The sequence below is a fragment of the Cyprinus carpio genome, chromosome B5 (assembly GCF_018340385.1).
Source record: "Cyprinus carpio isolate SPL01 chromosome B5, ASM1834038v1, whole genome shotgun sequence".
NCBI lineage: Eukaryota > Metazoa > Chordata > Actinopteri > Cypriniformes > Cyprinidae > Cyprinus > Cyprinus carpio.
In genome coordinates this window covers 9,747,527-9,771,742 of record NC_056601.1, presented here as the reverse complement: position 1 = coordinate 9,771,742, position 24,216 = coordinate 9,747,527, and the positions used below count along the sequence as shown (strand labels likewise).

Sequence of the window (24,216 nt, the reverse complement as noted above, 5' to 3'; positions counted from 1 at the left end):
TTTAATTTAGCCAACAATCAAACACAAAGACAAACACTTCTTTATTCCAATGCAGCAAGTTACCCAACTACGATTTAAAAATACTATTCATAGAAATGTTCTCAGCATTAATTCAGTGTCATTTTTTGCAGGACAAAATCACATCATTAATTCAAGTAGTAGACTAGATTTGCAGTCTGCAGCTGGAGGTTTAAGATGGGACTTATTATAAAGGCAAATCGCTTAAATGTGTAATCTAACTGGTCCTTGAAGGAAGCCACCGGTATTTCATGACTGCTCACTAGTGCTGCTGCCGTGGCTGTTTAGGTGACGCTGCATGGACTCCTGGGTCCCCAAGTGGTCTGAATCCTCTGGGTTGGCACACGAGGGGTCAGAGGTCGTCTCAGGGGACCCCCAACTGTCCTGCCGATGAAAGGCCTCACAAAGTGGCAACTCAACACCATCCCACTGTCCACAGCTAGAAATGTTATACACACACACACACGCGTTACACAAAAACTAACATTTCCTTTGCCCACTTCTGCCTAAAAATACCCAATAATCCATTAGGAGTATGTATGAATAATGTTGAACATTCATTCACTCATTACAAAACAAACTCACACAACATGTGAAGGAACTGGGAAAGAAAGCACAAGCAGGGAAAGGAAGTTGTGAAAAGCATTGCTACTGACATGTCTGGAACCGTGTGGTCACATGACATTACTCTTCTGTTTGCTGTCTTTCTATACATTGAACAGATAAGCGTAGAGTCTAATAATAATAACTGCTCAACAGATGAAAAGCAAAAGGCTGTAAGCAGCAGAGAATTTAGATAATGCACTCAGCAGAGGCAGAAGATAAATTCCAATCAGTGGGGAGCAAATAATAGATCAGACACTAAATGTGCTCTATTTTATCTCTGGTTTATTTATGAAATTTGAAATGACCAGTTGGTTTGTGAAAAAACTGACAAATATTCTGATACATTCTGAACAGGTACTAATGTGACCAACACTGTTTCGATTTAAAATGTCACCACAAAGAAACACAGTGTAGTGCAATTTCACACACTCCATAAATGATAAATATAACATTTTGAACATGACACATATGCCACTGAAAGGTAAATATTATCCCAGTTTACAAAAACTTTGATTAGTTTAACAGAGAGAGAGAGAGAGAATAAAATCACTGCATATATAGTGAACATCTCCCCAAAAAAATCTGTTTCTTGATTTGATTTTCTGTTTCTTTAATGATTTTCTTCCACTAAGCTAATTTATATGATTCTTTAAAGTAATTTTTACAATACATACAGCACCCTACATTTTTTTTTCTTCAAATTCTAAAGTGCTCTGAATTTTGCAGCTCATCATTGAGTACAGCCATCAAAATTAATGTGCTCAGTCCAATATCAAATTTAGGTTCACATGTACATTTTTCTTAAAAAATGTAGAAAATTATTTCCAGAATTATTTCCAAAATGTCTCTTCTCATATAACTATTAATGTTTATACTGGTGTGCTTCAAAGACAGCGTGAATTGATTTAAAATCTCTGAATATAATACTAATCTCTATAAAAATTAAACCCAAACAGCACCACTAAAAAGACTAAATACACATCCTGATTGCAATAAAAATCTTCTAAAACATAATCATTTAAGGCACCTGGAGGGGATATATTTACATGCACTTCTGTATAACAGATGGGTTTTCTTGTGCAAAATCAGTTATACTGAAAGTGCTTGATAATGTCTTTGGTGTGACTACAATATGAATGGATATGACAATATGGATGGATATATGGATTTTGCTATATGTTTGCTATATAAGAAGCATAGCAGAAAAAGATATGTCTGGCTTTTTATAATTATGACAAGCTGAATAAAGCACAAAGGCCATACAGTTTCTAAAATGACTTACTACGTGACTGAACTGGGTTAAAGGAGAATGTACTCTTTCATTAGTTATTTTCTTACCTGCAAGAATGAACTCTTATTAAGGCACAATGGTATGATATGACTGTGCATGAAGGACCAAAATGGCATGGTTTAATTCAAACAAATAGCAAACCAACATGGTTAGCACATGATATTTTAGTAAAATGAAAACCAGTCAGAGCCTATAATTGGTTGTGCAAGTTAAAAATACCCTTAGCTCCATAAATCACCATGTGTTATGTTCTTATGATGAACATTTGCATCACATTTATGGTGTTGGTAAGCAAGGGGAGGCAGAGGTAACTGCACACGTTTGGGATCACTGCTCTATTTGTACCTGGAGGAGTAATACTCTTCCTCGAGCTCATACAGGTCGATGGCAATCTCATCACGCAGGGAGATGAGCTTCTTGTCGCACTCTTCCTGCAGCGTGCGTAGCTGCTGGTTGCGGAGACTGATGGCCTCGTTGACAGAGGGGAAGTCATTCAGGATGAGGAACTGCTTCAGGTCTGAAACAAGCTTCATGAGAGACTCTCCTGCACGTACCTAGGACACATTAAACATGGAAATGTCATCCAAGTCTAATACATGTATTCATTTTCATACTATCACTGTAGATCTTACAATGTTGGCAGCTCGCACGTGCATTTCATAGTGATCCTGCTCAGCTTGCGTCGCCCTGGAAACCTGAGTCTCATCTTCCACCTGATAGATGAGATGACCAGATTATCGTCCTTGTAAAATGATATTGATAATGAATGTCACATAGGCATAGCAAAACGCACACCAACATACCTTTGCTGTTTTGATTATTTCAGTGAAATTGTCTAGAATTGACCTGATGTCATCTTTAAGTCTTTTATTGTAGTTCTGCAGAAGAGTTTCTTTGCTTTGTGGAAGTACTCTCTGTGTGGCCATCACAGCGCTCTTCAGTCACACTTGACTCAGTGCTAAAGGGTCACAAACAAGACTTCACTGTTAGAACTGCAACTAGTTTTCACATTAACAACTACTAAATACATACAATAAACAGCCATTGATACATTTCCGACCCCAAACTGCAACAATATTTATTAGGTCAGTATCTTAGCTGGTGATGGCAACGCAGCTTTTTTTTAGTAATCGTCTGTGAAAACGTCTATTTCACGAAACGTATAAAAGCGAAAACAAGAATAAAACACGAGTTAATGCGTTTGCCGTCAATATTCGACATTTTGCTTTTCTCTCAGGCGCTAAAACGTAACTAAACAGCGCGTACGGGCTTCTGTTACTATACACCACGCGTGAATAATTAATGAAGTCAAAACTTTGTTGTTACTATAAATGAAAAGTAAGTTAATTCAAATCGCTACTCACAGCAAGCATTTTTTGGAAATCTCTTCAAATAAACTTGAGCCTCCCTCTTTTGTTCTGTCGCGTACAGATGATGTCATTACCAAACGTCGCGGTAGTTATATTTCCCACAATCCCTTTCTTCTTCCTTTCTGTCTGAACCAACATGGTGAGTGCCCGATGGTTTTGACTGGGAAGCCTTCACTTGTTTAAAATCCTTAAGCATCCTGCTTTGTAATATGTTTTAGGACTCCTAAAATATCGGTTATGGAAAGTAGAGTACCAACGCTTTCACTCTGAATGAAAATTGCAATCATTTTAAGTATTTCGATTAAGAATTAAGAGAACTTTTGTGAGCTGTGTAGTCCCCGCTTACTGTCAGAGCTGACGCCTCGAGATGCACGCCGTTAGACCGTAAGCCATTAAACGTTATTACCCGTGGTTTTAATACGAACTCCCTTGCCTATGTATTTTTAATATGTTTATTATTATGAGAAACTTAACCATGGGTTCCAACGCGAATGCTAACCTGTTAGCGGGCTTGTTTGTAGGCCAAAATGAATTACATTGGCCCGTCGGTTTTTATTAAACACATAAGTGCTGCTGTATTCTACACTATTGCACAGCTGTTGGTCCGTTTAAAAATTCTAATTCTAATTACTGAAAATGCGTTGTCGAGTAAGCTTTTATATCTGAGATGCTAAACTGGTGAAGTTGCTACAACGCATGTCACACCACAAGGTAGTGTATTTTGACTAGTAGGTTTTTTTGGCTTTTGCAGTGATGGCTTGAATTTCTTCACCTGAACATTTTTGTAGAACATCTTTTCAAAACTGAGCATTAGCCAAAAAAAAAGGAATTTCTCTAGAATTTTCTGCTCATTTTGGGTGATGAACTCATGAAGTATTGTTGTGCATTTTTCCACAGCCTAAGGGAAAAAAGGCTAAGGGGAAGAAGGTGGCACCAGCCCCTTCAGTGGCCAAGAAGCATGAGGCCAAGAAAGTCGTGAATCCCCTGTTTGAGAAGAGGCCCAAGAACTTTGGCATTGGTGAGTAACAACCGGACCACACATGCGATTGAGTCCTCAGTCATTTAAAATGTATCTTTTAAAAAAGTGCAGATGATGTTAAAAATATTTGCTATCTTAACAGCATTGCAGACATTCTACCATCAAGATCGCTGATGCACAATACGTCAGGAAACCAACTTTCAGTCTGTTGACCCTAATGCACTTTAAAGTCATGCACTTTAATCTCCAGGTCAGGACATCCAGCCGAAGAGGGATCTGACCCGATTCGTGAAATGGCCACGTTACGTCCGGCTGCAGCGCCAGCGGGCCATTCTCTACAAGCGTCTGAAGGTGCCCCCTGCAATCAACCAGTTCACCCAGGCTCTGGACCGTCAGACCGGTGAGTTATTCACTCAACTGGAGTCTCTCTTGACTTTCAGGTGCTGTTCATACAATAATGCTTGTAGAGGTCGACCGATAATAGATCTTATCAATAGTGAGTTTTTAATCAATAACATGAACAAAAACTTGCTTGATGTAAAATAGTGCTGCTCTTAATTAAAAAATTAACAATAATGGCTTGAACATGACCATATTGTATGTCTCACAGAGGAAATAAAATAACTTTTTTTTAATATATATCAGTGCTGATTGTTGAAAATATATCGGTCGATCTCTTAATACTTTTTAGACTTTTGTGAATGTGCAGATGATGTGAAAGAATATTTGCTATCTGAATAGTCGATGCGGACAGTTTCCACCAAGATCACTGATGCACTGTTGTATATTATTGTATTATTGCTGTTTAATTCAGCTTGGATTGTACTGTAAAATTAGTGATTTTAAGTTTTCATCAGAATGTTAACTTTGAAGACTTGGCATTGGTGCTTGAATTGAAGAGATAATTTGGGGTGTGTTACACTTAACACTTTGAAATCTTTCTGAGCTACCCAGCTGTTCAAGCTGGCCCACAAGTACAGGCCCGAGACCAAGCAGGAGAAGAAACAGAGACTGCTGGCTCGTGCTGAACAGAAAGCTGCTGGAAAGGGCGACGTGCCCACCAAGAGGCCACCAGTCCTCCGCGCAGGTGGGTGTTTTTATAGAGTATCTTTTCCTTGAAGACACCTTTCCGGAGGTGCAAGTTGCATTTTCCACTGTTCTCAAACTGTTTGACTATCAGGCCCATCCTTTGTCCAAGACAATATTTGATGATCCTTGTTTCTTCTCAGGTGTGAACACAGTAACCACACTAGTGGAGAGCAAGAAGGCACAGCTGGTCGTTATTGCTCACGATGTGGATCCCATTGAGGTGTGTTTTTCAACAGGATATAGACATCTTGTCCTAAATCTTGTTGTGGTTGTCTGCAATGATGTCTTGAATTTCTTCACCTGAATTTAAACTGAAGATCAAAAATACGAGCTTTTTAACCCTGAGCAACAACCACTTACTGGAGCATTTCTGTAACTATTATCAGAATGTCCTGCTTTGGATTGTCATTTTATCAGACTGCTGAATGCTGCTATGGATGTCTATATATAATTGATTTAATTTGTTCTATTTGTAGCTGGTGGTGTTCTTGCCTGCTCTGTGTCGTAAGATGGGTGTCCCATACTGCATTGTAAAGGGCAAGGCCAGACTGGGCAAACTGGTGCACAGAAAGACCTGCACCTCTGTTGCCTTTACACAGACCAACCCGTGAGTAAAACGCACACTCAGGTTTTATTTTCCTTTGCTGCACATCCTGAGGCTATGATGTCTGAATTTCTTCAACTGAATAACCGTGTGGTTTCAAATGAGCTTTTTAACCCTGAGCAAAATGATTTGCAGTTGATCTGTAATTTGGCCATTTTAGAGACAAGACCTTTTGTGATTGACCTTGTTTTTGTTCACCCATCTTTAGCGAAGACAAAGCAGCTCTTGCTAAGCTGGTGGAGGCCATCAGGACCAACTACAATGACAGATATGAGGAGGTCAGTTTATTGGCTATAGTGCTGATCCATTCACAATTTGATGACATTGTTTCAGTTAGCCTAACTTTTATACATTTTCCTAAGTGATGTCTTAATTTAATTCCAATGTTTGTTTCTTCCACTTCAATTCTGTCTTCAGATCCGTCGTCACTGGGGAGGCAATGTCCTGGGTGCCAAGTCAACTGCTCGCATTGCTAAACTTGAGAAGGCAAAGGCCAAGGAGCTGGCTACTAAACTGGGTTGAGCTCCTGTCTTGTTTAATAAATAAAAATGATCCCACAAAGTGGCTGGACTTTGACTGGTTCTTTAAAAAATAAAAATGAGGTATAAGCCAATACATGCAATTAGAAAACAGATTTCTAAACATTGTATGACTTTGAAAATTGTATAAGACTTCAAAAATTTTAAGAGACTGTCAATCTCTAAACTTAACTATTAATGAAATTTAAATGAAACCATCAGCAGGGCTTCTAAAACTTTTTGACTCAAAGCGCTTTCATTTTTCCAACACAATATTCAAAAGTCCCTCCCATATGGGTGTAGATTTTTTTTTTTTCTGGTATTTCTCCATTTTAAAACGTTAACACAACTGTTGTTTTAAAAAAGGCATTTATTTTGTGCTTGAAGATGTGAGATTCTGATCTGGCGTCCTGTGTATTTTTCAAAAATATTAGGGTATATTTAGTTTTTTATTTCTTAACACTTATTTCATTCTGTGGCCTACTGAGAACCCTTGTTCTAGAAGCTAGATTTCCCTGTACAGCCTTAGTATCCAAGTAATGCATTAAAGTAATATACACGCGCAAACAAATCCATGTTTATATTACCAGTACTGAGTTAAACATATCTTGATTCTAAATATATTCCATAACGGCGAAGTGCTGAATATATCTCATAAAGCAATGCGCTTAATGAATTTTGCATACCACATGTAGGAGGTAGCAGCACACAATCCATACCTAAAAGAAAAGAAAGAACAGTTCACCTCGAAGTCATCTTTAAGATTACAGTCAAAACTCATTTTTAAAAGCAATCTTTTATTTTACAGTTCAATAGTACATGCAATGCAATATAAATGCATGATTTAAATTAAAACACTCTAAATAATAAAAACAGATTCTGTGTTAAGGTATGAAAATAGATTAGCAAAATGTGTTTAATTAAACAAACCATGTGATGACATATTGCCTGTGTTCATTCCTTAAGGTTACTCTTGTCTGCCCTCCTATTGGCCCATCTGGTATTGTGCTGTCTGAATTGGGGGGGGGGGGTTTAAACAGATTTATGCACTTTTCTGGTCAAAACTTTTTATACCTTTGTACACCATATAGTCACCAATCATTACTATTAAGAGCACTTCTAACCAAGCACAGCATCAATGAAGATTTCTTAAGCGCCATGGCCTTCGGGTCACGATAGTGCCACCTATTCGCTTCCACATTTTTTTGAGGGACAATTCCTCTGCTCAGTTAAACGCATCACACCAACAAGATCCACAACTTTAGTCACCTTTTAGAAAATTTAAACACCTCTTTAACATTTAGAAAGATTGAGAAATGAATAAAGTAAGCTTGTCTGTTGATAATGTTTATGCCTGGATTTGATCAGAATCAGAATCAGAAAGAGCTTTATTGCCAAGTATGCTTGCGCATACAAGGAATTTGTTTTAGTGACATAAGCTTCCAGTACTCAAAAGACAACAACACAGTCAAAAAAAAATAAAAACCCTTTGCAGATAAATAAGTGTATAAACAATTGTGCTATAAATGATAATGGAATTGGATTGAGTAAGATGCAGGGATGTACTATGATGAAGTGGTAACAAATAAATATAAGGATATTGCACATTTTTATTGTATAAGTGGGGAACATTTAACTGTTCATGAGGTAGATTGCCGGGGGGAAGAAACTGTTCTTGTGCCTGGCTGTCCTTGTATTTGCGGCTCTGAAGCGCCGGCCAGATGGCAAAAGTTCAAAGATGGGGTAACTTGGGTGTGAGGGATCCAGAGTGATTTTCTGAGCCCTTTCTCCTCACTCTGGATGTATACAGTTCTTGAAGGGTGGGCAGGGGAGCACCAATAATCCTTTCAGCAGTCCGAACCGTTCTCTGTAGTCTTCTGAATCAAACGAGACTAAGAAAAATGGTATTACCTGCCCCTTCATTCTGGTTTCTGGTCTGATCTTATCTTTTGTTACATAACCTCTGTTCACCAAGATGGTGATTCTTAAAATTTGATCCAAAAAGCCATATCACAGTTCAAAGCAAGTGTACGGAATTAAGTGTATGGAATTCAAATTGTGTGTGTTTGTACCCCAGATCAGTACAGTAGAATGGTGTAATGCCATTAGCTCCACTGCCTCCCGGGCCTCTCTCTCAGGGTCCACAGGGGAGCAGGGAAGGACATACAGCTCTTTAGAGTGGTCAGAGTGTCCTCGCACCTTTACTCGCCTGTACTCCAGCTGCTTAATAGGACTGTCACATACAGATTACAACACCATTTCATCAAAACTTGTAATCTTACAAACACTAGAGATTATGTCTCATGGGTTTGGAAGGAGACTCACTCTACAGGCAGTGGGATAGATTCTGAAGTTCACGGATCAACTCCAACTTCCACTTTCTGCGTTTCAACTACAAAATCAAACGGAAGGCTTTTCACAAACAGCTAATAGCTGTTTTAGTTATGGTTTTTATCAGATAAACACCAAGCTCATGCATGTATCTGCCATATTCCGAGACAAAAGGTTGTGGCAGGTATCAACAAGAGAAGCCACTTCAGGAAGGAGTCTTCTCCTTCTCGGTTCCCGCAACAGCGGAACTTGACCGATGGCCATACCTGGCTAGATTACCTACAGAAAAAACATTGTAAAACATTTTAAAAAGTCACATCAGGCTGTGCAAACTGCTCAAGCAAAACACCTGGAAGAAAGACAGCTATATTTCAGTCACTAGTCTATTAGAAAGTCACTCTAACCTTACCGATTTTATTTTATGCTACTATTAAAAAAATTGGGTCAGCATTTTATTATTATTATTAAAGAAATTAATCATTTCATTAAGCATGGATACAGTGGTACAGTCTAACAATGACATTATGTTGATGATAATAACAAGAACTGTTTCTTGTTTTTAGAATGATTTCTGAAAGATCGTGACACTGAAAATTGGAGAAATGGCTGCTGAAAATTCAGAAGAATATAATAATGAGCAAGCTAAACAGAATTACACCGGAGTAACGTTACTGGAGCATCCTGACGTCTGATAAGACCCTGTCGTGTCACAAATAGGGTCCTCTTTGGTGAGATGAAATTCTTAGAAAAGAATAAATAAAATACACTTTACTCTTAGCTGTCAAGAGTGAGTGTTTGACGAAAAACGTACTGAGAAAGAAGAAAAATAAAAAAAACACACATACACATACACACACACATACATGAGGGGAAAATTAAAATAAATTTACACAGCCTTGGATTATTTTAGATGCGCTATTAGAGAGCATCAGCATTAATCTGAAACTACTCATGTTCGCTGGAATTGTAATAATCTAACAAGCAACCGCCAGGTTGACTATAACATGCCTTGTGCTTTCGGGGGAATGTTTTAAGTGTAACCATTTCCGGGGATACCGAACCATCCTGCGCATGTGTAAGATCATACACACGTGGGGCATGTTTCTGAACTTGTATTTGGCGACGTAAGAAGGGATATTGTATATAGTTCACATTTCAAGGATTTTATCCGAATGAGTTTGTAATTTCTAAGGAGGTACACAAATCCCTTTATACCGTTCTCAGCTGATGAAACGCTTCACCGCTGTTTCGACTGACGTGTTTGATTGAGCGAGGTAAGGTAAATATTCCGTACAAGCGAATAATGACACGTTTATTAAATGTATTAATTGACGTATTTGTTATTGTTGTCATAAAATACTGCATAGGTTTCTGACTTTGCTAAATGTTTTGTTTTGAGCTGTTTAGTGATGACGTTACATATCTGCATCAAATGTCTGTATTTATTAATTTATTGTTAATTTATTTATAATAGGAAACATGGCCAGCCTTGCTGCGAAGTATGATTACCTAGAGAAGCTGACCCGTAAAGTCTGCGTGTCTCACAACCAGGAGCCAAAGAAAAGACCCTATGGTAAAATTCTGGATTGTTAATTGCATATTGATACATTAGTAAATACTGAACAGACACCTGGAGCAGTTTTATTGCTGGTTTATTTATTCATTCAAAGTTTGTATTTTTCAAAGTCAATAGTTTAAAAAAAAAAAAGTATTTAAATATAATAACGATTCGAATAAAGTTTTATTAATTCCCCTTTTAGTTCCATTCCGAGGCAGTGGGGTAAATGATGGTGCTCCTTCAAACAAGAAAAAGAAGAACAATCAAAAGCCAACAAAAGGAGATAACATGAGTGCAAACAAAAAGAAACCAGTTCTAAAGAGCACTCCGCCTGCAGCACCCCTAACTCAGAGAAAAACTGTCCAGAATGGGATTTCAGAGACTCGGAAGAAGACTGAGGGTAAAAAGTAGTTTGTAAAGAGAGATTAGTACAGTTTCCAGCATGCCTTATTCTTGTTGCCTTATTCTTGCTGATTCATTTCTATTAGGTGGAACATCACAAGAATTTAATGCTGTAGACATTCTTCGTCAGAGACTTCACCAGAAGATTGAGGAATCTCGAGGACAGGTACATGCTCAAGTTGGACTAAAATATTGAAATTGGCTAAAATGTTTTCTCGGTCAAAGGATTGTTAAATGTTTGAATGTTAATATGCTGAATCACTTTACTTCAAAGATCGTTCACCCAAAAACAAAACTTCTGTCATCACTTCTGATCTTCTGCGGAACATAAAATAAGATATTATTTTCTTTTTTTGTGTTCAACAGAATAACGAAACTCGTACAGGTTGAGGGTGAATTTTCTTTTTTGGATGAACTATCCCTTTAAAAATGCCATGTTTATTTGTATGGTTCTGAGAAATTAATTGCCCGTAAATGCAAAATTATGACTGTTTTGCAGTAAAAACAAGAAAAAGTAAAAGTATTAAATGGAAAAAGTTTAATTTATTATATCATTCCTTTAAGAATTTTTAAGCCAAGCCTTTATTTCTGTTTTTTTTTTTTCCAGGGCCCTCCTAAAGATCCCTCCTCCGAGGAGATAAAGAAGAAACGAGAGAGACGAAAACAAGAAAGGGAGCGTCGGAAGAGGAAAAGAAAAGAGTTTCGAAAGAAAAAGTTAGCAGATGCTGCAGCTTTGCAGGCAGGAGAAGAGGACAAAGAGACAGCAAATCACCAACCACAAGAAACTTCTACATCAAGCCCTCCTGTCAAAAATGAGCAGAGCTTCATAGTCTTCAACAAGATGGAGGTTGGAGAAGACTATGTGGACAAAGGGACAAAGATGATGGAGAAAAAAAAGAAAAGGAAAGTGAAAGGAACGCTGACTCCGCTCACTGGCAAGAACTACAAACAGCTTTTAACACGTATTGAGGCGAGGAAAGCTCACCTGGAGGAGCTTAGAGAGAAGGATGAAGGGAAAGCAAAAAAAGAGGAAGAGAAGATGAGGTGGACCAATGTTCTCTACAAAGCTGAAGGCATGAAAATCAAAGACAACGAGGTACTCTTGTGTGCATCATTGAAGAAGAAGGAGAAAAGAAAGGCTCAGAAAAAAAAGAAGTGGGTACAGAGGAGCCAGCAAGTCGTGGAGAAGATGCAAAAGAGGCAAGACAAGCGGAGAAGGAATATTAAGAAACGCAAGGATGCCAAGATGGAGAAACGCAAACAGAGGGCAAGGAAAAAGGGTTGTGTACTGCCTGAGGATCTCAAGAAGGCCAGCTTATAGGCAGAAAGGATGAAAAGAAGTGAGAATTGGTAAAGGGCAGAAAGGATAATGCTCGCGGGGACTTCGCCTTGTGTTTGAGAGCATTTCTTCACAAAATTTCAATGGGATGTAATAGGGCTGGACAATATATCGAACGATATGATCATGCGCATCTCGTCAGTAAAGCCGGTTCCATGATTAGCGGTAAATCCCCATCACCTGCTTTCAAATGGAGCTGCAGTTAATACACAGAGCCATAGTTCACTGACAAGCTACGCTATATCGAGTTCATTATCAAAGGCGATTCATCTTCAATAATTAACTCGATATAGCGTAGCTTCTCAGTGAACTACGGCTCTGTTTATTAACTGCAGCTCCATTTGAAAGCAGGTGATGGGGATTTACCGCTAATCATGGAACCGGCTTTACTGACGAGATGCGCATGATCATATCGTTCGATATATTGTCCAGCCCTGGGATGTAATGTTTTTTCTGTTGTCACTTTTAAGATGTCAGCTTTATAAAGAATGCATTTTGTGTCCATATTTTGTGTTTTTATTCTGTCAGTGTCAACCCAATGTTGGGCATTCATCTATATTTGTGCATTTTATCCAAAGTGACTTACAATAGATGTACATAACCAATTTGTCACAGAGCCAACAATATTCATGGAGCACTATAAAAGGTTTATTAGAATGCTAGATGAGGAAACAAGCTTTTTTCCTCTTGTCTGTTCTGCATATTTAAAACTGTACAATAAGAATACTCACTACAAATATATACTACAACGTATACCGTTAGCAGTGACTGGCCCTGCCCACAGCGGAAGTACTCTTACAAAAATAAAGAGTGCTACCCGGTGCTGCCTGGAAGAGGAGCTCTGCTCGAGTTTTCATTGGCTCAGACTAAGTAAGGCGCTTGAGAAGTCAATGTGTGACGTCTTTAACAGCTGGGAGAAGTAAATGAACAAGGTTTGGTTCGAAACAGTTTTGTGTATTCGCTTTTTAGATTACAGTATGAAATCGACATTTACCACAGTATTTTATACTCTGTTTGTCTCTTGAATCTCTAAATCACAAGGACAAGACTGCTGTCAAGTCACTGAATTATCGACTGCCAGACGTTTAAAGGTTGACAGTTAAAATGCTAAAGATTCGCCTCGATTCTAATCTCTTACTATGTGTGTTACTGATTTACGGTTTTAGCAGAAATCCTGCAGTAAAGGTGTTTTGAAACACTGGAATGTGGAGAAGAGCAGCGGTATATGGGCCTTGGCTGTCAATCAGATTAGTAAACGCAGGGTTTCATGAGAAGGTATGAGATATTTTACACTCGATCGCTACACCTGTATGTATGATCAACCTGCGGTTTAGTAATGTGCAATTTTTTTGTTATTGCATGTTTTCTTCTTGATTGTGCAGCAGGGCAATATGTCTCGTAAGTTGCACGCGAGAAGAATCGAAGGAATCGACAAGAATATATGGTAATTAAGTTTCACGGCCTGTAAATCAACTGAAAGTATAAATTGGTAGACTGTATGGTAGTCATTTAGTGCTTAGGCACTTACCAAATAAGTAAATAATTGGATATAAAATAGCATATTGAGTTATTTATTATTATTATCATCATTGCAGCTAAGTTTCTGCTAGAAAGTCTGTTATAACAGAGCAAGACGAACACTAAAATATACTTGTTTAATTATTTAGTATTTTAAAATATCTTGTTTTTTTCCCAACGTTCGGCTTGTTGCTTTATCAATAGTTTTGATACATTTTTTAGGTTTATTATTATTATGCAACCAATGTAATGTACTTGGCGGACGATTTCTTCCTCTATAGTTTAAGTTCTCTCTCATCTTTGTGGTTTTTTGGCGGTTATTTATTTATTTTTCATTTTATTGCTTTAACTACTAACGTTTTTTTTTATATTTACTCATGAATAATACAATAACAATGTACTCCATTTTTAAAATAATCGCAATAACAGTTTTGATCGCAAGATGGTGCCAATTAGCAATTCCAGTATTTCAGTGAGCTGTGTAATAAGAATAGTTTATTATTCCCACAAGTAAATGAACTCAGATTTTGCTGATTTTAATGTTTAAAACTGCATGTTATTCCTTTTGTGTATGTCATCTGTAGGGTGGAATTAACTCAGCTGGCTGCTGACTATAAGGCAGTGAACCTGGGTCAGGGGTTCCCTGATTTCTCCCCTCCTAGTTTTGTTCAGGAGGCTTTCTGCAAAGCCCTGAATGAAGGTTTCTCTATGCACCAGTACACACGTGCTTTTGTAAGAACTTAAAAATACAAGTCCTTTGCTCGCTTTCAATTTGCAGTTTGTTAAGTAAATGATCAGCTACCACTGCGTAATGTAATAAGTATATAAGTAAAGCTTTGCTAAACAATCTTACAACATGCGGTCATACAGGGCCACCCAAATCTTGTGAAGATCCTGGCCAAGTTCTTCAGTAGGATTGTAGGCCGGGAAATAGACCCAATGGAGGATATCTTGGTTTCTGTAGGAGCATATCAAGCACTTTTCTGTACCTTCCAGGCTCTCATTGATGAGGGCGATGAGGTAACAATATTCATATTCAGAAAATTATATTGTTAGTAGGGAATAAAAAAGACACGGTTTATGTTCAATATGTGGTATCAGAATGCATCTTTTTTCCTTTATTGCGCAGGTTATTATTGTGGAGCCATTCTTTGATTGTTATCAGCCAATGGTAATGATGGCGGGAGGAACAGCTATATATGTGCCCCTTAAACCAGTATGTTCATAAATCACGTGACAAGATCTGTTTGCTTTATCTAAACAACTAAAAGGTTTGTTTTGAGTAATATTAGCTGTTTATTAACAGAGAGAAGACTTCTTTCAACCACAACCCATTCAAGACTGGGTGTTGTCTCCTGAAGAGTTGGCGAGTAAATTTAGTCCTCGTACCAAAGCCATTGTCATTAACACTCCTAATAACCCTCTTGGCAAGGTGAGTCAGTCACCAACAAATGGTGGACAGGTTTACCCATTCTTATATTGTTGTCCAATATATTCTTATATGTGTGAATTTCATGAAAACTGTCAAGAAAATCAAATCAAAAGAATGAAATTAAAATGTAATGTTTTAAAAAGAAATCATAAATGTCTTCACTGTCACTTTTGATCAATTTAATGCACCATTGCTGAATAAAAGTATTAATTTCTTTAAAATCTTACTGCCCCCAAATCTTTAAATGGAAATGTAATTAATATAAAAAAGTAAACTGAGCTGAAATTACTTTTCAGGTCAGTGTGTACAATTTTTACCACAGAGACAAATTCAGCCTAACCCTAACTGGTTTCTTGCAGGTCTACAAGCGGAAGGAACTTCAGATGATTGCTGATTTATGCATTAAACATGATGTCATTTGCATCAGCGACGAGGTGTACGAGTGGCTCACATATGATGGAACAAAACATGTGAAAATCGGTAAGAGCAGAACTGTGCAGTTAATGTGATTAATCATAGTTTTGTGTTCTTTCAAAGTAACATACCTTTTTTTTTGACAGCCAGTCTGCCAGGTATGTGGGAACGCACTGTCACCATTGGGAGTGCAGGCAAGACTTTCAGTGCCACAGGATGGAAGGTGAGCAGGTGGAATTTAACAGGTTTTATTTCTTGCAGTGTTATATCTCTCTGTTGACTGGCTGGAAGTGTCATGGTGATAAGGTTCAGTATGTATACACAGCATGCAGGTCATTAAATTACTCTTATTATTTTAATGTAGGTGGGCTGGGCAATGGGATCAGAACATATCCTAAAGCACTTAAAAACCGTCCATCAGAATTCAGTGTATCACTGTGCCACAGCTGCCCAGGTAAAACAATGCTCCTTTGTAAGGTGTAAAATTTGTGTAATTTGTTTTCAGTGGGCTGACATTGTCTAATGTTGTTTTTAAGAGGCCGTAGCAGTAGGTTTTCAGAGGGAATATGATGTATTTGGCACAGAGGAAAGCTATTTCCACCAGTTACCCATACATCTTCATGAAAAGCGCCTGAGGCTGGCAGATTGTTTGAAGAGCGTTGGCCTAAAACCTATACTGCCCCAGGGAGGATACTTCATGATCGCAGATATCTCAAATCTTAGTAAGTAACAGAAAAAAAAGGTAGAACAAAGTATTAAAGCAATAAATATTGATAATTATTATTATTATATATTTAAAAATCATTTTAAAGGGTTTGCACTTACAAAGAGCCATTTCTAGCTGGTAAAATAATGTAGCACTGACTGGAAAGTAATATATATAGCAAAAGTTGAGAAAACTTAAAAGTTTAAGGCAGAGTTTTCTCAAGTTGTTGTTTTCAGTTTATACAACAAAAAGTTGAGAAACCTCAAAAATCTCCCGCAAAAACAAGTTGAGAAAACTCAAAAATCTCATGAAGCTGGTTGCCTTAAAGTTTTTTCAACTTTTGATTTTTTTTTTTTTTTACAGTGTACAGAATATTTCTATAATTTAGTGTTTTGTTAATTTCCAGAAAACATTTCAAATTCCCTGATATATCCAGGTTTTCCATGAGTAGGGGAATCTTCATAATATGAGAAATCAAAGTATAGAAAGGCTACACTGTGTGATAGCAATTATAATTGTTTTGACGTGATTATTTCAAAATAAAGTCTGTTTTTAATATTGCCTTTTGTTTTTAAATGTTTTTCTACAAGATGTTGACCTTACTGACCCTAGTACTAAAGATGAACCCTATGACTACAGATTTGTGAAATGGCTCATAAAAGAGAAGGTAAGCCAAAACATAGCATTTACGATGGGTTATAAAATCTTCTCATATAGTGACATCCGTGAGCAAAATAAGTTATTAAAGTTCTACACTTCTAAATAGGGACTGGCCACTATCCCTGTGTCTGCATTCTACAGCCCGGAACACAGAAATGAATTCCAGAAATACATCCGATTCTGTTTTGTTAAGGTAAAAAGGTCTAAAAATAAAGTTCTTTATAATTGTTTAGGATGTTAATCTTGTTAGTTTTTTTTTTTTCAATAAGATTAACATTAAGTATATTTAATTTATTATCTTTTTAGAAATTGATGCATTGTGAATTTTATGCTTTAGAGACTCTTATTTAGTTTTGTTATCATCATTAAAAGTCATTTTACTTTAAATTACTTTTAATAAACTAATGATAAGCCAACTGTTACTTATTCACATGAGCCAACATGGAAACTTTGACCTTTATTTTATTGTAATATGGATTGCTTTATATAAGTGAATAGTACATCATGATACTAAATCAGGAAAAGTGATTTCCATTGTGACCTGTTCACATTGTTAAAATGTTGTATATTATTTAATTCATATTTTTGTCAACATTAATAGGAGGACTCAACCCTGCAAGCAGCAGAGGACATACTGAGGCAGTGGAGTGATGGCAAATTAAAAAAATTCTGACAGGACAGGCCTAGCACAGACTAAAAAACCTGAAAAGCAAGAGATCGTACAGCATAACAAATCTAAAATGAGACTGGGTTTTGGCAGTTTGGGATATGAATAGTTATTAAAAAGAAAAGTGTTTGTTATTAGGCTTAAGATTGACTATATGCCAGACGAACAGATGGTGCTAATTGCATCACAAAACAAAGGTATGAAAATCTTGCATGGCATGTGTGCTTAAAAAAAGGAAATGAGAATCATTGTTCCCATGATAACAATTAATATAATGTAATTTTAGTATTAGTATAATTTTATGCTCAAAACACACTAGTGGGTGCAATCTTTTCGGCCGGTTAAGTGTTATTGTTCTTTGAATGTTGTTCTCTCACATTTTTTGGCATTGTATTGCCACATATTTCCTTCCTCTCTGGATTATACCTTGAACTGCATCACCGCCTGTTATTACTGGATCCACTCCGAGTTACGAATTACACATGAATAGATTTCATTTTATGTTACACTGTGTTATTAATTGGTACAATGTGTTCTATTGTTCTAAAATGTTCTAAACACTGTCACCAATTACGCAAGTTTTTTTTTTTTTTTTTTTTTTTTTTTTTGACATTTCTGCAGGAGATATAGTAATAAATTAAGTGTAATTTTCACACACTGGTCTGTTTAAAATAATATACACAATTAATTGCAGTATAAATAGTAATAAAACAAATCTGAACATACTCTTTATAGCACAGGCACACTCATTTCTAGCATATAAAATTAAAGCATTTAGCCTTTCTTATTACAGTAGATCACTGGGTAAATGAAAATGCAATATTCCCATCAATATTGCCAAATCCAAACTAAAAGGAAACAAGGTCAAAGTGGGGAAGTGGGACAATTACTTTTTTGGCAAAAAAATAAATTTGACCCTTTCCATTAATAGTATACATTAAAAAGTACTTACTATACTTAGAATGTGAATAATTGAGAGGTATATTGCTGAACTTTACACAGAGGTCATAAACAATCAACACAATAATAGCAAAATCTTCAGGAGAAAATGTATGTTCTGTTAGATTTCAGGAATAAAAATGTGACTTCAAAACTAATTTCTGTATAGACTTTTTACTATGGATACATCTCACAGTGTGACTTTGTTTCTTTTTTAACTGATATTTAATAACAATAATCAGGTAACAAGGTGGGCAAGGGATAGACAATAGACATGAGAGCACATGGCACACAGAAACAAGACATGAACAGGCAGCTATGATAAAAACTTATGAGCTGCATGTTCACACAAAACAGTACAAAAAAGCACACGGCCATGCTAACACGAACCACATTGCACACCGAACATGACAACACAAGAATGCCTGGCTAATGAAGACATAAACCAAGCACTCACAAGACGAGAGTGCACAGTGGGTGAATGAATACACAGCTTGTGAAAGACATGAAACGAAAAGACAAGACATGGAGCGTGAGTATCCAAACCACGATTGAAGCTGCGCACTCCCGCGAAAACAAGACATGACGAGACTGACAAGTAACCTCTGAAGTAGATAAATAGAGTGACGAGGTGTGTCTTAGCCAGTGCTCAAACTGAATCAAGTCTTATGGGGGGTCCCCAAGACTTTTTTTTTTTTTTTTTTTTTTTTTTTTTTGTGGGGGTAGGGGTCTCGCAATATACAATTTAAATACACAGTATATTTGATCATAATATGCATAACTATATACTATTTATTAAAAACAGGCTTACATAAAAGAACATGCTTTTGTGTTGATGAATAATCAGTCCAACGTTGCATAACAAAGAGAGATTAAGCTACTATTCTTCTTTTAAATGGCTTACTCCAAGTAATACTGGATTTAGATTGTGACAAAGCAGCAGAGCCAAAAGGGCAACTATGGCAAATATACCAGAGGACTACATTTAAGGCACTTGGAGATCCATAAAAGCATGTGACCTCAAAATACACTGAAATTTCTCAAAAACAGTATAAAATATTCAGATGGCTTTCAGACTCACTGAATTGTATTCAGATTCAGCAGTGGCACAGGAATCATTATTTCATAATGTCTCAGAAAGCAGTGATAAAGAGCAGTCAGTAACTTCAAATGGACCCGTTTAAGGACCTTTTATTACTTAAACAGTAGAAAAAGGATGGAAAAAATGCTATCAGGCTGTAATGATACTATAGAGATGAGATCAGGTATTATTCAAAGAGTGCAAGGCAACTGGGCAAACAGGATATAGTCTTATATAATAGTTTAACATAAAAGTTTAACATAAGCATGTCCAGGAGATTCTCAAAAGTCAACTTATTTATCCATAACAGCTCTCAAGGTAATTTCAGGAACCAGTGGGTGAAGACATAAACCAGTGTTGAAAACAGTTGAATTACAAATTGTTTTCAGGATTCTTTGATGAGTAGAAAGTTCAAAAGAACAGCATTTCTCTGAAATAGAATATTTTGTAACATTTTAAATGTCTTTCCTGTCAATTTTGATCAATTTAATGCAATCTTTCATTTCTTTCCACACACAAAAAGATATTTGTTTAAATTCTTACTAACCCCAAACTTTTGAACGGTAGTGTATAATGTTACAAATTATATCTATTTCAGATAAATGTTGTTCTTTGAACTTTCTATTAATCACAGAATCCTGGAAAAAAAAAATTGTACACAACTGTTTTCAACATTGATAATATTTAGAAATGTTTCTTGGGCACCAAATCAGCATATTAGAATGATTTCTAAAGATCATGTGACACTGAAGATTTACTATTGGACTATTATTATTTTAAATTGTAATAATATATCATGATATTACGGTTTTTACTGTGTTTTGGATCAAATAAATGCAGGCTTGGTGAACAGAAATGACTTTTGAACAGTAATGTACATCCAACAGAATAATTCTACCATTATTTACCAATGTAGTATTTATTATTTTCCCTAAAAACAACTGGATGATTGACACTTTGTGATAATAATGTTTGTTCCAAAAGGCGTTTAAATGCAAGAAACTAGTTTATTAGATATTAAAAATGTAAATTGTGACATGAACGGGTGTCAGTCTGTGTTTTTCAACGATTTAAGTGCAGTTTACATAGTTAGGTCCAGTAGGTGGAGACAAGGAACTGTTATGAGTGAGTCTATCGGTCAGCAGACTATTCAACCATTTCAGTCCAAAAGTCTGCTTTATTCAGGAACTGACTATGGCTATCAATATATCAATTATAGCTATTTCAATAGTAAATCCCGCATTTATATGCCGATGTAATTCCCATTGGTCTTAGCAGCATGAAAAACAAGTTTTATACAATTCTGAATGGATTACATATATAGCACAGAAACCGCACAACGAGCAATCCCTTTATAATTACTAAAAAGCTGTCACTCATCTTCATCGAGATCTCTAGCACCCCAGAACCAGACCTAATAATAACTTACGCAAGGAATACAAAAGCCCCTACATGGAGTTGATAAATATAGTGGAAAGATATATAGAGAGAGAAAATTACCCCTCAAAAAAAAAGTCAGTAAGAAGCTTCCTCTTCCCGACTGCGAGTGGAGGTTGATTATTCTCCATTTTTTAGCTGAAGTTAGCTTCACCGGAGCGGCGCAAATCAAGCTGCTGTCATGTTAACAATGTCCTGCGCTTAGCGGTCTTCAGACGTGGAGACATGACAACTAGCCCATAAACAAACTTAATATAAATGATTGTAAATAATTAATTCCATTGCATGAATTTAATCACATTTGGCATTATCATTTTAACTCAAATAAAAATGACTCTTAGCATGAGCAAGCATCATTGCGACATACAGTTTACTTATCATTAAAAGTTTGTGACGAAAACATACCAAACCCAAAAAAGAAAGACTAGTTCTCTTGTGACTTCTGGGGGATGCTGCTCCTGTATGATTTCATTCTTGTACCTAATTTACAAGTTGTTGAATTTACGATGTTAAGTTTGTTCTTGATCGAAATAAAGATTTCATATCATATCATATCATATCATATCATATCATATCATATCATATCATATCATATCATATCAAGGAATAAACTGAGCCTGATCAATGACACTATCTTCTGTAGAGCTGCAATAAAGCTAAAATTGAATTCATTTCATAAATGTTTTTTTTTTAACACTGAAATTGTTGCTTTTTAACATGAAGCTACTTCAAAACATTGCCTGTAGATGTGTGTACACTCTTAAAAATAAAGCTGCTTAAAAGGTTCTCCACAGCGATGCCATAAGAACCATTTTTGGTTCCACAAAGAACCATTCAGTCAAAGGTATTTTAAAGAACCACATCTTGTTACTTTTTTATAATCTGAAGAACCTTTTTTCACCACAAAGAACCTTTTGTGAAACAGAAATATTCTAGAGATGTTAAAGTTTCTTTATGGAACTATTTAGAAAAAAGGTTTTTCTATGGCATCATGAAGCACTTTTATTATTAAGAGTGTATATGTGTTTTTTCGGCACTAGGATAGCCTAAATGACACTACTTAGGACAAGCGGTTTTGGTTTGAAGAATGGATGATGGATGAATATTGCACAAAAGAAAACACTTTTACTGACTTTGAGTAAGTTTAATTCTCAATAATGTTGCAATATTTAAAGATACACTGCAATGTTACAAAACCTAGGTTGACCAACTTCCTTTTACCTCAGAGGAAAGAGAAGGTGATTTCTTGAATATTGTCACATGAGAAAAAAAATTAAACAAAAACCTTTAGGCAGCAAATACACTATACTGATGTTTAAAAAAAAAAGTAAGTGAGCATATAACAAATTTAGGTGTCAAACCTCCAATTTAACACAAAGATAAACAAAAAGGCATTGTCAGGGAGTTGAAATTCGGCACACACCTGGCACAAGATCCAGCACAGAGAAAACAGGATAACAAGGGCTGGTTGATTTCACTTAAATTACTTTTAAATGTTTCATTTTTCTAAAATGTTTGTTAAATGAGTTTAAATGTAGCCAATATTGTATACACATTCAAATGGTATAAGATATCTTATATTAAGAAGTAAGCCTACTCATTAAAAATAAAGATATGATGTAGGCCTAGTGAGAATGAAGATATCATGTAAACATGTTGTGTTGTATATTGTACAAAGATTTAGAGGATTGGGTTAATCTGTAAATACTAATTCAAATATGAGGATCTTTGTCAGGTTTGTTGAGAAGGTGCGAAAGACAGTGGTCTGGAGTGGCCTGGTCCTGGGGGCCCCCTGTTCTGCACATTTTCCATGTCTCCCTTAATTGATACACTAGATTCAGATCATCAGCTTGTTAGGAGAGAGCATTAAAGTGCCAGCCACCATTCAAGCACTTAAACGCTGTTGCCACTGGTATTGTTTAACCCACTTCACTGGGTTAGCCCAGCATGTGTTCTGTCCCATATTCACCCAGCCTCTGGGCTAAAAAATAAATATATATTAAAAATGTTTGTTTTTTCTAGGAGCCACAGTTATTAATTTTTGACTCTTAAAGTGACAGCACCCTTTTACTTGCATATTATGAATCACCAAGAAACATGGGTTCAACAAAAAATCATTGCTAGTGTTTTACTGAAGAAAGTGTGTATTTGTGTTGTATAAACACTGAAAACATTTAGTAGTTTTGCAATGGGGTAGTTCACCCAAAAATGAAAATTGCACATTACACACACACACACACACACACACACACAAAACTCCACTCTCAGACATTGTTTCTGAGTGAACTATCCCTTTAACTCCACCCAGTATTCCTTGTCATTGCAAAACACACATGCACCAGTTAGACCTTTCTATAAAAGAGAGCTGAACACTTGCAAACATCACTGAGAGCAGCTTCTTGGTATTGAATTGACATGGCGACGCAGAACTACCCAGCACCTGGGGAGAGCATGAAGCAGGACGACAGAGTCTCCACTGCCCAGCCAGTAATACTCTCCATGCCTGACCAAAAAGTCAATGATGATATCATTTTTTCCACATTCAATCTTCACTTCTGTAACCCTTGCTGTCTTGGGTTCGGGGCCTTTTACAACTCAATTAAGGTAAGCAATATACATATATGTAATTATATAACTGTCCTGCTGCTTTACAAATACCTGAGGCTTATCATATATTTTTTGTGTCTCAGGCCAGGGACAACAGACTGCTTGGAGACATCCCAATGGCTCGGTCTTATGGCAATAGAGCTCGCAAGCTAAACATTGCTGCCGCCATTATTGGTTCCATCTCTTTACTTATCATCATCATTGTCCTATCCAAGTCATTTAGTCCAGTCGTATCAAGTCATCCCCGTTATTAACTTCTTCAAAGAATTAAATGTCTGAATGTTTTTATTTGCCTTTCATTAAAACATTCATATTTGTTGAAACTTTGATTTGTTCTTGTTTGGTCATTGTCATATAAATACAGCATATACATATATACATATACACATTAGCTATGCAGTTCAGCTGTGTATTTATTTATTTCGTTTTTTTGAACCTGTGATATATAACAACATATATATATATATAAATCAATTTCACATGTCTTTGCTGAATAAAAGTATTTCTTTCTTTCAAAAAATACAGATAAACATAAATTTGAACTGCAGTATAACAATAATAATTTAACAACACAAATAAATAAATAAATAAATAAATAAATAAATAAATAAATAAATAAACTTTCCAGGACACATGCAGTCTCTCTCTGT

General features: G+C 36.3%; 5 protein-coding genes and 5 non-coding genes across 13 annotated transcripts; 9 read left to right on the top strand and 1 right to left on the bottom strand.

Moving 5' to 3' along the window:
- Positions 1-173: 173 nt before the first annotated feature.
- Positions 174-3,396, bottom strand: LOC109090670 (mediator of RNA polymerase II transcription subunit 22). Of its 2 annotated transcripts, XM_019104499.2 has the most exons (5): positions 3,280-3,394; positions 2,719-2,873; positions 2,548-2,628; positions 2,261-2,469; positions 174-457 (listed from the first exon to the last, which is right to left on the bottom strand). In XM_019104499.2, exons 2-5 carry the CDS (start codon positions 2,839-2,841, stop codon positions 268-270), a joined length of 603 nt encoding a protein of 200 aa, XP_018960044.1. In that variant the 5' UTR covers positions 2,842-2,873; positions 3,280-3,394; the 3' UTR covers positions 174-267. The 2 variants fall into 2 exon arrangements, with proteins under 2 accessions (XP_018960044.1, XP_018960045.1); XM_019104500.2 differs by lacking the exon at positions 174-457 and having other exon boundaries at positions 887-2,469; positions 3,280-3,396.
- LOC109090671 (60S ribosomal protein L7a) lies at positions 3,396-6,518 on the top strand. 2 transcript variants are annotated; one of them, XM_042724209.1, is made up of 8 exons: positions 3,396-3,424; positions 4,183-4,303; positions 4,515-4,664; positions 5,211-5,351; positions 5,494-5,573; positions 5,830-5,960; positions 6,166-6,235; positions 6,375-6,518. In XM_042724209.1, exons 1-8 carry the CDS (start codon positions 3,422-3,424, stop codon positions 6,477-6,479), a joined length of 801 nt encoding a protein of 266 aa, XP_042580143.1. In that variant the 5' UTR covers positions 3,396-3,421; the 3' UTR covers positions 6,480-6,518. The 2 variants fall into 2 exon arrangements, with proteins under 2 accessions (XP_042580143.1, XP_018960046.2); XM_019104501.2 differs by lacking the exon at positions 3,396-3,424 and adding an exon at positions 3,967-3,996.
- On the top strand, positions 4,031-4,097 carry LOC122137520. Its single transcript, XR_006154923.1, has one exon. It is a non-coding gene; the product is annotated as a small nucleolar RNA SNORD36 (small nucleolar RNA).
- Positions 4,371-4,442, top strand: LOC122137522. Its single transcript, XR_006154925.1, has one exon. It is a non-coding gene; the product is annotated as a small nucleolar RNA SNORD24 (small nucleolar RNA).
- LOC122137521 lies at positions 4,969-5,041 on the top strand. The gene has a single exon (XR_006154924.1). It is a non-coding gene; the product is annotated as a small nucleolar RNA SNORD24 (small nucleolar RNA).
- Positions 5,627-5,703, top strand: LOC122137518. Its single transcript, XR_006154921.1, has one exon. It is a non-coding gene; the product is annotated as a small nucleolar RNA SNORD36 (small nucleolar RNA).
- Positions 6,010-6,081, top strand: LOC122137519. The gene has a single exon (XR_006154922.1). It is a non-coding gene; the product is annotated as a small nucleolar RNA SNORD36 (small nucleolar RNA).
- A 3,319-nt stretch (positions 6,519-9,837) lies between the features above and the next one.
- surf6 (surfeit 6) lies at positions 9,838-12,609 on the top strand. 2 transcript variants are annotated; one of them, XM_042724208.1, is made up of 6 exons: positions 9,838-10,085; positions 10,281-10,379; positions 10,567-10,764; positions 10,853-10,932; positions 11,374-12,195; positions 12,547-12,609. In XM_042724208.1, exons 2-5 carry the CDS (start codon positions 10,286-10,288, stop codon positions 12,085-12,087), a joined length of 1,086 nt encoding a protein of 361 aa, XP_042580142.1. In that variant the 5' UTR covers positions 9,838-10,085; positions 10,281-10,285; the 3' UTR covers positions 12,088-12,195; positions 12,547-12,609. The 2 variants fall into 2 exon arrangements, with proteins under 2 accessions (XP_042580142.1, XP_042580141.1); XM_042724207.1 differs by having other exon boundaries at positions 9,839-10,080.
- A 154-nt stretch (positions 12,610-12,763) lies between these two features.
- Positions 12,764-18,599, top strand: LOC109089785 (kynurenine--oxoglutarate transaminase 1-like). The gene is made up of 14 exons (XM_042724210.1): positions 12,764-13,037; positions 13,275-13,380; positions 13,488-13,549; positions 14,208-14,355; positions 14,494-14,643; positions 14,753-14,839; positions 14,930-15,055; positions 15,415-15,535; positions 15,616-15,692; positions 15,834-15,923; positions 16,005-16,191; positions 16,766-16,842; positions 16,942-17,028; positions 17,437-18,599. The coding sequence occupies exons 2-14, from the start codon at positions 13,309-13,311 to the stop codon at positions 17,506-17,508; spliced, it is 1,356 nt and encodes a 451-aa protein (XP_042580144.1). The 5' UTR covers positions 12,764-13,037; positions 13,275-13,308; the 3' UTR covers positions 17,509-18,599.
- A 4,733-nt stretch (positions 18,600-23,332) lies between these two features.
- On the top strand, positions 23,333-23,889 carry ifitm1 (interferon induced transmembrane protein 1). The gene is made up of 2 exons (XM_019104496.2): positions 23,333-23,563; positions 23,650-23,889. The coding sequence occupies exons 1-2, from the start codon at positions 23,375-23,377 to the stop codon at positions 23,818-23,820; spliced, it is 360 nt and encodes a 119-aa protein (XP_018960041.1). The 5' UTR covers positions 23,333-23,374; the 3' UTR covers positions 23,821-23,889.
- Positions 23,890-24,216: the final 327 nt, after the last annotated feature.